At 35.5% G+C, this 14550-nt stretch overlaps 1 protein-coding gene across 1 annotated transcript in view; it reads right to left on the bottom strand.

Annotated features, from left to right (window-relative positions):
- Positions 1 to 14550, bottom strand: part of LOC128550323 (metal cation symporter ZIP14-like) — a 40553-nt gene that overhangs the window by 13133 nt on the left and 12870 nt on the right. Inside the window, exons 2-5 of the mRNA XM_053529162.1 lie at positions 13952 to 14126; positions 12334 to 12503; positions 11114 to 11242; positions 7288 to 7476 (exon numbers count right to left, since the gene is read on the bottom strand). Of these exons, the coding sequence (XP_053385137.1) occupies positions 7288 to 7476; positions 11114 to 11242; positions 12334 to 12503; positions 13952 to 14126 (663 nt within the window). The remainder of the gene's footprint in view (positions 1 to 7287; positions 7477 to 11113; positions 11243 to 12333; positions 12504 to 13951; positions 14127 to 14550) is intronic.

Here is a 14550-nt window from a genome sequence, read left to right as displayed (position 1 = left end):
AAGAGAAAAGGTTGACCTAAACATAAAACTTAACCAAGAAATCTGATATTTTCTAAGTACAAAAGGGGCCATAAATCTTGCAAAAAGCAAGATGGAGTTATGTTTCTTGCTATACAGGGTCAGCTTATGATGGTGAACAAGTATTCCAAGTTTCAAAGCAATAGCTTTGATAGTTTAGGAGAAAAGCTGACCTAAACATAAAACTTAACCAGGCAACGCCGACGCCGACGCCGACAACCGCTCAAGTGATGACAATAACTCATCATTTTTTTTCAAAAAATCAGATGAGCTAATAAATGGATGTGTTTGAAATTTACATGTTTCAGCCTCCACACTAAACCAGCCCATGTATTTCACATCCAGATGAAACTTTAAAACATATGCCCTTATGCTGACCTAGGTGAAGTCACCTTGACCTTTTAAACCAATGAAGGTCCATTTATTGATCCCATGCAAACAAGACTAACAGGCAAGAGTGAATTGCTATTTCCACTGGAATTTTTTTTCAGTCTCGAGGTCTGTATGACCTTGACCTTAAAAAGATGTAGGCCCAAGTCTTTTACAGATTTTAGTCCGAAATCATTTTCAATTTCATGGACATTTTGACCCTGACTTTCTAAAATCTGACCATCAAAACAATTGAAGTCATCTACAGACAATGAAGAAATCAGCTAATGAAGTGTCACAGCACAAGGCCCAAGTTTTCACGGGTTATTGATCAGAAACTTGTTTTCAATCTCAAGGTTACTGTCACCTTTGCAATGTCTTCCCCTAGAATAATAGTGTTCATCTACTGACAACTAGCAATCAATGTATAGTTTGGCAGCAGCATACACAAGCTTTCTCTAGCCTATTCTCAATGGTAACCAAATGGTCTACTGACAACTGGCAATCAATGTATAGTTTGGCAGTAACATACACAAGCTTTCTCTAGCCTATTCTCAATGTTTGGCAGCAGCATACACAAGCTTTCTCTAGCCTATTCTCAATGGTAACCAAATGGTCTACTGACAACTGGCAATCAATGTATAGTTTGGCAGTAACATACACAAGCTTTCTCTAGCCTATTCTCAATGGTAACCAAATGGTCTACTGACAACTGGCAATCAATGTATAGTTTGGCAGCAGCATACACAAGCTTTCTCTAGCCTATTCTCAATGGTAACCAAATGGTCTACTGACAACTGGCAATCAATGTATAGTTTAGCAGTAACATACACAAGCTTTCTCTAGCCTATTCTCAATGGTAACCAAATGGTCTACTGATAACTGGCAATCAATGTATAGTTTGGCAGCAGCATACACAAGCTTTCTCTAGCCTATTCTCAATGGTAACCATATGGTCTACTGACAACTGGCAATCAATGTATAGTTTGGCAGTAACATACACAAGCTTTCTCTAGCCTATTATCAATGGTAACCAAATGGTCTACTGACAACTGGCAATCAATGTATAGTTTGGCAGCAGCATAAACAAGCTTTCTCTAGCCTATTCAAAATGGTAACCAAATGGTCTACTGACAACTGGCAATCAATGTATAGTTTGGCAGTAACATACACAAGCTTTCTCTAGCCTGTTCTAAATGGTAACCAAATGGTCTACTGACAACTGGCAATCAATGTATAGTTTGCCAGCAGCATACACAAGCTTTCTCTAGCCTGTTCTCAATGGTAACCAAATGGTCTACTGACAACTGGCAATCAATGTATAGTTTGGCAGTAACATACACAAGCTTTCTCTAGCCTGTTCTCAATGGTAACCAAATGGTCTACTGACAACTGGCAATCAATGTATAGTTTGGCAGCAACATACACAAGCTTTCTCTAGCCTGTTCTCAATGGTAACCAAATGGTCTACTGACAACTGGCAATCAATGTATAGTTTGGCAGCAGCATACACTAGCCTTCTCTAGCCTGTTCTCAATGGTAACCAAATGGTCTACTGACAACTGGCAATCAATGTATAGTTTGGCAGCAGCATACACAAGCCTTCTCTAGCCTATTCTCAATGGTAACCAAATGGTCTACTGACAACTGGCAATCAATGTATAATTTGGCAGTAACATACACAAGCTTTCTCTAGCCTGTTCTCAATGGTAACCAAATGGTCTACTGACAACTGGCAATCAATGTATAGTTTGGCAGCAGCATACACAAGCCTTCTCTAGCCTGTTCTCAATGGTAACCAAATGGTCTGCTTTTAGAGACAAATGGATAGAAAAGCAAACTCTGTACCTATTGTTTATAAAACTTGTACATGTTTATCTGTATCATACAGACCAACATGCTATTGTAGAACTATTTAGAACAATTAGTTTTAGTGCTTGTTAAGTAGTTAAATATTTCAATTCTATTTTACATATCTCTAGTTGTTAAGTTTAATCAATATAAAACTATCTAGCAACAATATAGATGAAATTAAAACTACAAGTATTGCAGGCAAGCTAAGGAAGATTGTATCCAGGGACAAGGGAAAAGCAAAGACTACTATTAAGGTGTCTTTCTGAAAAAAGTGTAATCAAAGTGTTGAAATCCACAGCAAAACAAGGCCTGTCAGAGAACAGTTAAGCTCAACTATCACAAACAAGAGGGCCATTATCAAGAGGGCCATAATGGCCCTAAGTCTCTCACCTGACCTTGACTATATGACCTTGAATGTACGGCACTGACTCATGAAATGTAACAACTGTATTTTGTTATAATAAGGACAGAAGGATGCTATGGTCCAAGTTTGATGAAGCTAAGCCAAGCAGTTTGAAAAGTCATTAAAAATATATATCTATTTTTAGCTATAGTGTTCCCTTTAAGGTGCCAACCCTCTTCATCCAAAGCAACTGAATAGATGAACAGAGAACTTTATAAGAATACTACAGACATGGTCTGATGAAAATTTATCAAGCACTTCATAAGAAGTTGTTTAAAGGTTTTCTGTTTTTTAGCTATAGTGGCCCCAAATACTAAGTGCCCTCATTTGAACAAAATGAAGAGTGTCATTTAAAGGTATTTCTATTTTTGGGTGCTTGCAGCCCCTAAAAGGGGCAAAGTGCCCCTATTTGAATAAATTTGAGATTTTAAAAGATGCTACAGACCAAATCTGATGAAGATCAATCAAGCAATTCATGAGTCAGAAGAAGTCGTTTGAATGGTTTTCCTGTTTTTAGCTCAAGCAGTCCCTTAAAGGGGCAAAGTGCTCCTATTTGAATAAATTTGAGATTTTAAAAGATGCTACAGACCAAATCTGATGAAGATCAATCAAGCAATTCATGAGTCAGAAGAAATTAATTGGATGGTTTTCCTGTTTTTAGCTCAAGCAGTCCCTTAAAGGGGCCAAGTGCCCATATTTTAATAAATTAGAGATTTTAAAGATGCTAAATACCAAGTTTGATGGAGATCAATCAAGCAATTCATGAGAAGAAGTTGTTTAAATGGTTTTCTGTTTTTAGCTCAAGCAGTCCCTAAAAGGGGCCAAGTGCCCCCATCTGAACAAATTCTGAGAGGACCTTACAATCAATGTACAAACTAAGTTTAATATAGATCCATTTTGAGGTTCATGAGCTGTTTAAATGTTTTTCTATTTTCAGCTCTAGAGGCCCCTAACATGGCTAGATCCTCCTATATGTACAAATTTGAAAGAGGACCTTACAATGATGCAACAGACCAAGTTTGATGAAGATCCATCAAGCAGTACATGAGAAGAAGTAACTGTTGTTTAAAGGAATTTTTATTTATATCTGGCAGTCAGTACATAGGGCCAAGTGTTGCTATTTGAAAGAAACTGAGAGAGGACCTTATAATGACGCTACAGAGCAAGTTTGATGAAGATCCACCGTGCACTTCATGAGAAAAAGTTGTATAAAGTTGTTCTATTTTTATCACTAGTGGCCCCTAAATGGACCTTGCCACGATGCTACATACAAAGACTGAGGTAATTCTGACATGTAGTTTCAACGAAGAATATATCTATTTGTGAATTGTAAACAATGGACACAGGCATATCCACCTATACTAATAGCTCACCCTGAACCTTTAGTTCAGGCTGCTTAAAAGTTAAATGAAATAATACAATGTCATATTGAGTACAACACAAGTAAAAGTCAAAGAACTTATCCAATCTATCTGATGATGCTAAGTAAGTTGCCAAGTGACATACAAAAAAAAAACTTAACAAAAAATTGCAAAGTTGAAAAAGGAGCATAACTTGGTAAAAAAGCAAAAAGTGTACTGCAAGTTAGGTAATCACAGTGAGCTAGTGTGTGAAGTTTCTAGTGGTAATGGAGATATTTTTGAACAAATGTATGTTTCAATCCATCCTTACCAGTGGTTAGTGAGATACCAGACTGCATACAATAACTTAATTAACTAAAATGATCTGTAATACTCAACTATTTTTAAAAACCCTTGTCATTTTAAACTAAAAAATTGTTATCTTTTGCCAAGTTACAACATAATTATGTCTTTGCAAATGTATGAAGCCGGTTAAAAATGGCCAAGCAAACAAGAGTTATGGAATCTGCATCACATGTCAGAATTCATTCCTGTATGCCGTCATTAATCGACCTGCTTACAAACAATAACTTAACCAATCTGAACAATGATGCTGATACATGGTTGAGTGTAAAAGCCCTAAATATTCTTCACGTACATGTAGTCAAGCTAACCAGTGTGTGATTCTACTGTGTACTTTAAAGCAAGTTCTAAGTGTACATTGTGATGTTTTAATTCAGTGAAGAAAACAATCTAATATCATACACACTCAGATATCATACAGGAAAGTAAATGACAGAGACTTTACCGTCGAAGACTGGGAAAACAACTGGCTAAACCATGGGAAACAACTGGTTAAGACAGGAGAAACAATTGATTAAGACAGGGGAAACAACTGGCTAAGACAGAGAAAACTACTTGCTAAGTCAGGGTTATAAATTAACAACTGCCTAAGATTGGGGAAACAACTGGCTATGACAGGGGGAAACAAATGGCTAAGACTGGGGTAACAACTGGTTAGGACAGGAAAAAAACTGATTAAGACAGGGGAAAGAACTAGCTAAGACAGGGGAAACTAAGGTTTATAAAGGAAAAACACAAAAATGATGGTTACGGTGTTATACTAAATAAGAAATAAAGAAACATTAAGGTAAAATTAGTTTATAACTAGGTGTTAATCTGCACAAAACATTTCCCATAACTTACCTTGAGCATCTGAAAACATTCAATAAATATTGTAATACAGTGAATTTGATAACATATATATACTTATGATGTTACAGATATTTTAACAAGAGGACCATAATGGTCCTGAATCGCTCACCTCTTCCCACATGACCCAGTTTTGAGTATGACATCGTTTTTTCTATTATTTGACATAGTGACCTAGTTTTTGAGCTCATGTGACCCAGTTTTGAACTTGACCTAGATATTATCAAGATAAAAATTCTGACCAATTTTCATGAAGATCCATTGAAAAATATGGTCTCTAGAGAGGTCACAAGGTTTTTCTATTATTTGACCTATTGACCTAGTTTTCGAAGGTACGTGACCCTGTTTTGAATTTTACCTAGATATCATCAAGGTGAACATTCTCACTAATTTTCATGAAGATCTCATGAAAAATATGGCCTCTAGAGAGGTCACAAGGTTTTTCTATTATTTGACCTACTGAACTAGTTTTTTAAGGCACGTGACCCGGTTTCAAACTTGACCTAGATATCATCAAGGTGAACATTCTGACCAATTTTTATGGAGATCCATTCAAAAGTATGGCCTCTAGAGAGGTCACAAGGTTTTCCTATTATTTGACCTACTGACCTAGTTTTTGACCGCACATGACCCTGTTTCGAACTTGACCTAGATATCATCAAGATGAACATTCAGACCAACTTTCATACAGATCCCATGAAAAATATGACCTCTAGAGAGGTCACAAGGTTTTTCTATTGTTTGACCTACTGACCTAGTTTTTGACCGCACGTGACCCACTTTCGAAATTGACCTAGATATCATCAAGATGAACATTCAGACCAACTTTCATACAGATCCCATGAAAAATATGGCCTCTAGAGAGGTCACAAGGTTTTTCTATTATTTGACCTACTGACCTAGTTTTTGATGGCACGTGACCCACTTTCGAACTTGACCTAGAAATTATCAAGGTGAACATTCTGACCAATTTTCATGAAGAACTCATGAAATATATGGCCTCTAGAGAGGTCACAAGGTTTTTCTATTTGTAGACCTACTGACCTAGTTTTTGACCGCACGTGACCCAGTTTCGAACTTGACCTAGATATCATCAAGATAAACATTCAGACCAACTTTCATAAGATCCACAAAAATTGGCCTTAGAGAGGTCACAAGGTTTTTCTATTATTTGACCTACTGACCTAGTTTTTGATGGCACGTGACCCAGTTTCAAACTTGACCTAGATATCATCAAGATGAACGTTCTGACCAATTTTCATGAAGATCTTGTGAAATATATGGCCTCTAGAGAGGTCACAAGGTTTTTCTATTTTTAGACCTACTGACCTAGTTTTTGATGGCACGTTACCCAGTTTCGAACTTGACCTAGATATGATCAAGTTGAACATTCTGACCAATTTTCATGAAGATCTTTTGAAATATATGGCCTCTAGAGAGGTCACAAGGTTTTTCTATTTTTAGACCTACTGACCTAGTTTTTGAAGGCACGTGACCCAGTTTCAAACTTGACCTAGATATCATCAAGATGAACATTCTGACCAACTTTCATAAAGATCCCACAAAAAATGTGACCTCTAGAGTGGTCACAAGCAAAAGTTTACGGACGCACGGACGCACGGACGGACTGACGGACGGACGACGGACGCTGCGTGATCACAAAAGCTCACCTTGTCACTATGTGACAGGTGAGCTAATAAAAACAAAAGTTGTCACTATTATTGACAACTGCCCCCGAAGCATGCCCAAGAATGCTACAGCTGTCTGCGTAAAATATGCCAGAACAGTTTAGGTATGAATCGTTTTTGACCTTGACCTGAAAACTTATGACATCTATAGATGAATCCTTGCATCCAAGGAGAAATATTTATGTCATCTTTTCTCTATATATATAGATAAATCCTTGCATCCAAGGTGAAATATTTAGGTCATTAATGAATTCAAATCTTTAGTGAAAAATTAATGGATACATACTATCAATAACTAAATATTTTAATAACCCCTGCTTTAACTTTATTTCATTGTTATCAATTAACCATTTACATGCCTCTGAAATGTGACTTTCTGCTTTATTAAACAAACTTAGCTTACTTTTACTGAAACATCATTTCTTGAATTACTCAGCTGTGAATCATCACTTCTAGAGATGCTGTCGCCGCACGGTGATACATGAGGTAATGTATCAAGGTCCCTATACTCTGGCTCTGGCGCTGCCTCGTGGAATGAAGCAAATGTTCCTGGATGAATTTCATGATGCAGTTTTTTGTCCCGTTTAGTTCGCTGAAATAATAAACCAGTTGGTACAAGTGTATGGTAACTGACTAAAGCACTGAAAGGGTTTTCAGCAATCACATTTTCTCAATATGTTTTAAAAACTGTTCTTACTGACATATTAATCATGTTAATTCTTCTAAAATATCCATAAGAGTAGAAATCTATTTTTCAAAGTCTAACAAGAGTGACAGACTGTCACAAAATACGCCCGTCATCGAGCTTTTTCTAATTCAAGGCTCATAATCAAAGAGTGCCTTGGGAAATTTGGCTGGTTATCGTACTTGGCCAAGATTTTATGCCCACAAACATTGTCAGCAAGTTTGGTGAAGATCGGATGAAAACTGTTCAACTTGGAGAGCGGACAAGGCTAAATTCATAGTTTTTCGAGTAATTCAAGGGCCATAATCCAAGAGTGCCTGGGGCGAATTGGTTAGTTATCGAACTTGGCCAAGATATTAAGCCCGCAAACATTGTCAGCAAGTTTGGTGAAGATCAGATGAAAACTGTTCGACTTAGAGAGTGGACAAGGCTAAATTTGTAGTCTTTTTAGTAATTAAAGGGCCATAATCCAAGAGTGTCTTTGGCAATTTGGCTGGTTATCAAACTTGGTCAAGATATTATGCCAACAAACATTGTCAGCAAGTCTGGTGAAGATTGGCTGAAAACTGTTCAATTTTGAGAAAACAAGGCTAAATTCGGAGTTTTTTGAGTAATTCAAGGGCCATAATCCAAGAGTGCCTGGGGCAATTTGGCTGGTTATTGAACTTGGCCAAGATATTATGCCCACAAACATAGTTAGCTAGTTTGTTGAAGATCAGATGAAAACTGTTCAATTTATAGAGCGGACATGCTTTGGACGCCGACTGCCCACAGCCCACCGCCACATTGGTGTGCACATAATACACCCCGCTCTTTCAGAGACGGGTGTATAAAAAAGAGCAACACCAATAAAGTGTAATACACACATTTGACATAAATCTCCACAGTCAAAGTATGTGTAAGGGTCATAACTCTGCTAAAAATAAATACCAAAATCAGATCAGTATCAGTGTTAAACTAAATGTGCAAAAGTTACAACGTTGGTCAAAATCATCAAATGTGATCCAAAGTAAAACTCAGACTGTTAATGGATGAGCAGAATGCCTTATATAAAGCATCTGTCCAATGTAATAATGTGCCATTTCTGACAAACAGCTTGACAAAAAGTTCCATGCCAAACCTTAACCATATTTTCTAAGCTCAAAAAGGCAAAAAACTATCAAAATCAAACAAAAGTTATCTAACTCCAACACTAACAGTTAAAGTGATTAGAATTGCTATCACTATGGAACAGTCAAACTAAAAATATTAAAGTTTTGTTGAATTATAAACAAAGTCAGCATTTTGTATGCGTTTGACATAAATGCTTTAAATTTCTTTATATAAGATATTTCAAAAGGATATCAAATTAGTTCCATTAAATCTGGGAAACAATATCTTTGAATATCAGCCAAATGCTTGCTTAATTACAGTGTTTTTAAAGTTTTAACATTCTTCTAACTAATCAGTTTACTAACTGCTTAACAAAACCACTTTGTAATTCAATAAGCAATTCAAAACTGTTATAATGAAGTTGTCCCTTAAGTAAAACTGTTATAATGAAGTTGTCCCTTAAGTGCCCTGAAGTTCTAGTCCTTCATTCTGTCTTCATGTAAATTTGCTGACATCTCACAATTCAAAATTTATTAGCACTATTTCTGCAGTAAGGAGAAATTATTATTTAAGGGTGATTAATTTGGCCTAGCCTAAAAATCCATAAAAGAACTACAATTTTATGCAGAGTAATTTCTATGAGCTCACAGTGCATGAGATAAATAAGGTTTCTCAGGGGATGTAAAGGCTCAATAATACTGTATAAATCACTTATAGCAGAGAAACTTTCTGTAAATCTGAATATAGTGTACAAGAAGCAAAAGAGGAATATCAGTCCAAAAGGACATACAAACATGTCACTGTTAGGTCATTTGCAAGAGCTAATTTTTGAGAATTTTATGTTCGTGTCAATGGAAGAAGTCAAATCCAGACAAAATAATTAATTTCCCATTAGTTTAGTTTATACTAATTTGTTTTAGCTTGATTGTGATGAAAGCTTCAGGCTTATTGGAACCACGCTCGAGTCCGCTTCCTGGAAAAACCAGTACTGGTGTCATATGAGAAGTCATGGTTGTGACCCTAGTGGGGCATGAACCCATGACCTCTGGATTAAACGGCCGTCACCTTATCCACTAGACCACCACTTCCATTGATTTCACCATTAAAATTTGAAATCCATCAAAACATGTCCATACAAAAAACAGCCATTTCCACTGAAACAATGAAATTTAATACCAACAAAATGCAATGATTTCACAGAGCAATTTCTCTTTCTTTTAGTAATAAACAGTGAAAAAAATAGCTGTTATGCTTACTTTTACATACACCCAGTAATGATAAGAATAACTCTGTAACAGACTGTATCAGAGAAGGCAATAATCCTTATTCTAATATGTTTTTCTCTGTTAAAACACTCTTACGCTAAAATGATGTTACGTTAACGTGCGGTGACGTCAATGTTTTTGTTGCGACCAAGAAAGAGCGCTACTATATTTTATCTACTGTTTTAGATTAAGGGCATATAAGAATCAAATAAGTAATAGCAAAAGAGTGTTTTAACACTATTTATGCTCTCAGGCGGTAGTACACCCTCATGAAATTATTACGCCCGACGTATAAACGTTCATCGTACATAAATAGTGTTAAAACACTATTTTGCTATAAATTATTTAATAATTGCTATAAAAAAATCTAGTTTCAAAATTACAAAAATAAACTTTAAAGTCAGAAAACAATCATTTTCCTCAGATAAAAATTTTTACCGGTACAACATATTATTTAAAATAGCTTTAAGTGATAATTACTTTCCAAATCATTAAGCAATTTTCCAGCAGTTGTAATTCTGAATCTAGTAGATACATAATAATAATTATCTTTTGCTTGATTTTGTATAAAAACTACTTTCCACAGTATTTATGTGTAATGGCCATCAATTAACATTACCAAATGGCCTAGTATGGCTACCAACAAGATCATATTTTTGTAAATTTTTTTCAATCATTACTCTTATAGTTATATTCTGACCAATCTTTCTCTCCACTCTTATTATTCATGTTTTGAGAAGAAAAGCGACATAATCATACAAAATTTGAACAGCCTCAGGAGTTATCTCCTGTAAACAAAACACGGGTCTGTTACTAATTCTCTGCCAGTAAATGACCACTTCCCCACATGCATTTATCAGATTTAGTGGACATATGCCTTCAGAAAAATGTCTTCTATCAAGTTTTCATGAGCCCATTTACACAGGTTAATTGGCAAGACATACCTTCTTCTAACAAACTTTCTTTTTGTTACTGTAAAAGCAGTGCTTTTTCCCTTTCTGTAATAGGAGCTGATCTTTGACCCTTGCACATTTGTAAATTGCACTTTTTTCAAATACTGGCAAGAAAAATCACAAATTAAGGGAAACGTTTTCGACGTCCAGCAATATTTCAACAGTACAAGAGTATGCTATGTTTGTCAAAAATCAACCCGGAATCAATCCAATGTAAGAAAATGTATACATTACCTCCTTTCTTTCGGTGATAATTTTAAGGATTCTTTCAATGATAAAGAACACGTATATGCCAGTAATCATCACCAGACATTTCCATATATAACTGTGTTCATTCATCTCTTGATCAGTCAATTCTAATGCCTGAAACAGTAAATGTCAAAATCTAAAATAAAGCATTTTATCTGGTTAAAGAAACTAACACACATTTAAGACAAAAAAAAGTATTTCTCTCAAAAATCCATAGAAAGTGAGTACTCTGAGTGGTACAAACTTATTGACATAATATTTATACAAGATATTCTTATAAATAAACAAACACATTCTGCAGAAGGTAGTAAACCATTGCAATGCTTTTGAAATAATGTAGAAACTTTATATTCTTTCTGCATTTTTACAAATGTCTAACTTTTATTTTCACCCACAGTAACATTTCTCAGTGTCCTATAAACAAATGTACATTCTATGCCAAACTTGGTTGAAAAATTTCACCCAAACTGTTGGTGAGTAGCTTTAAGATGCATACACATACTTTATTCATGTACAAAACTGCAATGTAAGCAAACATTAAGTGTCTGGCTCAGTGAAATTAAATGATCCTTTTGAGTTGCTTGAAAAATCCAATGTAACTGTTATTTTAGACAGATTCCTTGAAAAATCACCTGAGGTGGTGTAAAATACAATGTAAATTTAATCAAAGTTTCATTTCAATCTGTACTAAATCAACAGTTACAGAGCATTTTGTTTAATTTAAAAGTCCAAGTCAAACTTTAAGGGTAACAACATTGATACGGGCCCTGGAATAAGGAAATCAAACATTTTGTATGAATAAGGAAAGTATGTTTACCCCTGGAATAAGGAAATCAGTTTCTCCCTGGAATAAGGAAATCAAACATCTTTATCAATAAGGAAAGTATGTTTACCTCTGAAATACAGAAATAAAATATTCTGTATCAATAATGGAAGTATGTTTACTTCTAGAATAAGGAAATCAAACATTCTGTATCAATAAGGACAATAAGTTTCCCCCTGGAATAAGGAAATCAAACATTCTGTATCAATAAGGAAAGTATGTTTACCTCTGGAATAAGGAAATCAAACATTCTGTATCAATAAGGAAAGTATGTTTACCTCTGGAATAAGGAAATCAAACATTCTGTATGAATAAGGAAAGTATGTTTACCTATGGAATAAGGAAATCAAACATTCTGTATGAATAAAGAAAGTATGTTTACCTCAGGAATAAGGAAGAGCAGGCTGCTTCCTGCTAGAGTTCCCACAGCGAGCCCCACCATATAGATCAATATTTTCTTGTAGTTCGCACCATGTACAAATGGTAGAGCAATCAGGCCTCCAAGAGAACACAGGCTGATTATAGTAGTACAAAGTATACCAAATCCCCATGCTGTAAACAACAAAGAGAATCAAACAATTATCTCCACAATAAACATAACCCAAAACATTGTCATCTCTGTATTGTATCAAGATCTGACGGCAGAATTAAAACAAGAGCTGTCATAGGAGACAGCGCCCTCGACTATTTCGATGCTGGATAGTGAAACTGGGCACATCTGAGGAAGCTGGAGCTGTCACTAGGGTGTTTAATGACTCCAATAAGAATGAAGATATAGGACAATAGCTTGAGTCTATGTCAAAAGTATTAAGTAATAAGAGAGATAATGAACATTAAATAAGAATAATTCTAAGCAAAAAGGGGGATAATTCATAAAATACTGGTGCAAGAGTGATTTTTGCACCTTGTGTTATATGATGTGGGTGATGATGTGGAATAACAACTTAAGTTTGAATCAAATCCATTTAGTTATAACTGAGATATAGTGAAAATGCATCAAAATTGACCTGAAAGTCTAAGTAAAAGGGGGGCATAATTCATGAAATATTGGTACCAGAGTTATGGACCTTGTGTCATATGATGTGGGTGATAAGGCGGAACAACTATTTTAACTTTGAATAAAATCCATTTAGTAATAACTGAGAGAGAGTGAAAGTGCATCAAAACTGAAACCTGAAATTCTAAGTAAAAAGGGGTGATAAATCATAAAATATTGGTGCAAGAGTTATGGCCCTTGTGTCATATGATGTGAGTGATGATGTTGAATAACTATGTTAAGTTTGAATCGAATCCATTCAGTAATAACTGAGATAGAGTGAATGTGCATCAAAATTTTAACCTGAAATTCTAAGTAAAAGGGGAGCATAATTCATGAAATATTGGTACCAGAGTTATGGACCTTGAGTCATATGAAGTGGTTGATAAGGCGGAACAACTATTTTAAGTTTGAAAATCCATTTGATAATAACTGAGATAGAGTGAAAGTGCATCAAAACTTTAACCAGAAATTCTAAGTAAAAAGGGGGATAATTCATAAAATATTGGTGTGAGAGTTATGACCCTTGTGCCATATGATGTGGGTGATGATGAGGAATAACTATTTTAAGTTTGAAACAAATACATCAAGTAATTACAGAGATAAAGTGAAAGTGCATCAAAACTTTAACCAAAGTGCGGACACGGAAGGATGCAGACGCTGACACCGGGTCGAGTAGGACAGCTCTCCAAACTTCGTATAGTCAAGCTAAAAAGATAACATCTGAAATCATGTCTAGAAAAAGTTCAAACCTTGCTGGTTTAAAATGGTATGCTGGATGATATTCCTTCGAGCAGGATTTTCGGTTGGAACAACTTAGCTGTGAGACTGTCTGATGAAATATTTCTGTATTCTGGTACTTGCTTCCTTGGTAAGGCTTCAGACAGATCATCTCATGATTATATGTCATGGCAAAAATAAGTGGTATTTTTTTTCAATACAAATGCTATAGACAGACTTTTACCTTCTGCTGAAGATGGCCTTATCTTGTGCAATATTTCATCTTTGCTTTGTTCTTCAAAACCACAAGTTTTGTTCTCCATGAGATGAACCAGCATCATGGCGGCAGTTGACACTTCCTTGTCTGTCGTCTGCTGAGCAAGGCCTGATAACTGGAACACATCTTCTGGAGTCAGGCACTGAAATATAAAACAACACATACATTGTCCCAGGTGCTCTTCTTCTGACCAAACACTTTCAAATTATGATTTTCCACTGGTTGAAACTATGGTTTTCTGCAAAGCAAAGGCAATCAAACTATAATGTATAGTTTTCTTCTGGCCAACAGCAAACAAACTATGATTTTCTTACAAACTACTGTAAATCACTTTATATTAGTGTGATCTTTATTTCGCGAATTCCGGCATCCTGAATTATTTCGAGGATTAATGAATTCGCGACGGAAGGGCCAGAAATTTAAATTCGCGAAGGTTCTTATCTTATATTAGCGAAATTTCAAATCAGGAATACTTAGTCGTAATTTTATTAATGCCCATTTTTTTAGTACCGTACTTTAAAAACACATGGTCCGTAACGGCTATTTCGTATTAGCAATCGGTTACT

Source organism: Mercenaria mercenaria, chromosome 17 (assembly GCF_021730395.1).
Source record: "Mercenaria mercenaria strain notata chromosome 17, MADL_Memer_1, whole genome shotgun sequence".
Lineage (NCBI taxonomy): Eukaryota > Metazoa > Mollusca > Bivalvia > Venerida > Veneridae > Mercenaria > Mercenaria mercenaria.
Note: the sequence above shows the minus strand (reverse complement) of the source record. Positions and strands in the feature narration are given on the sequence as shown.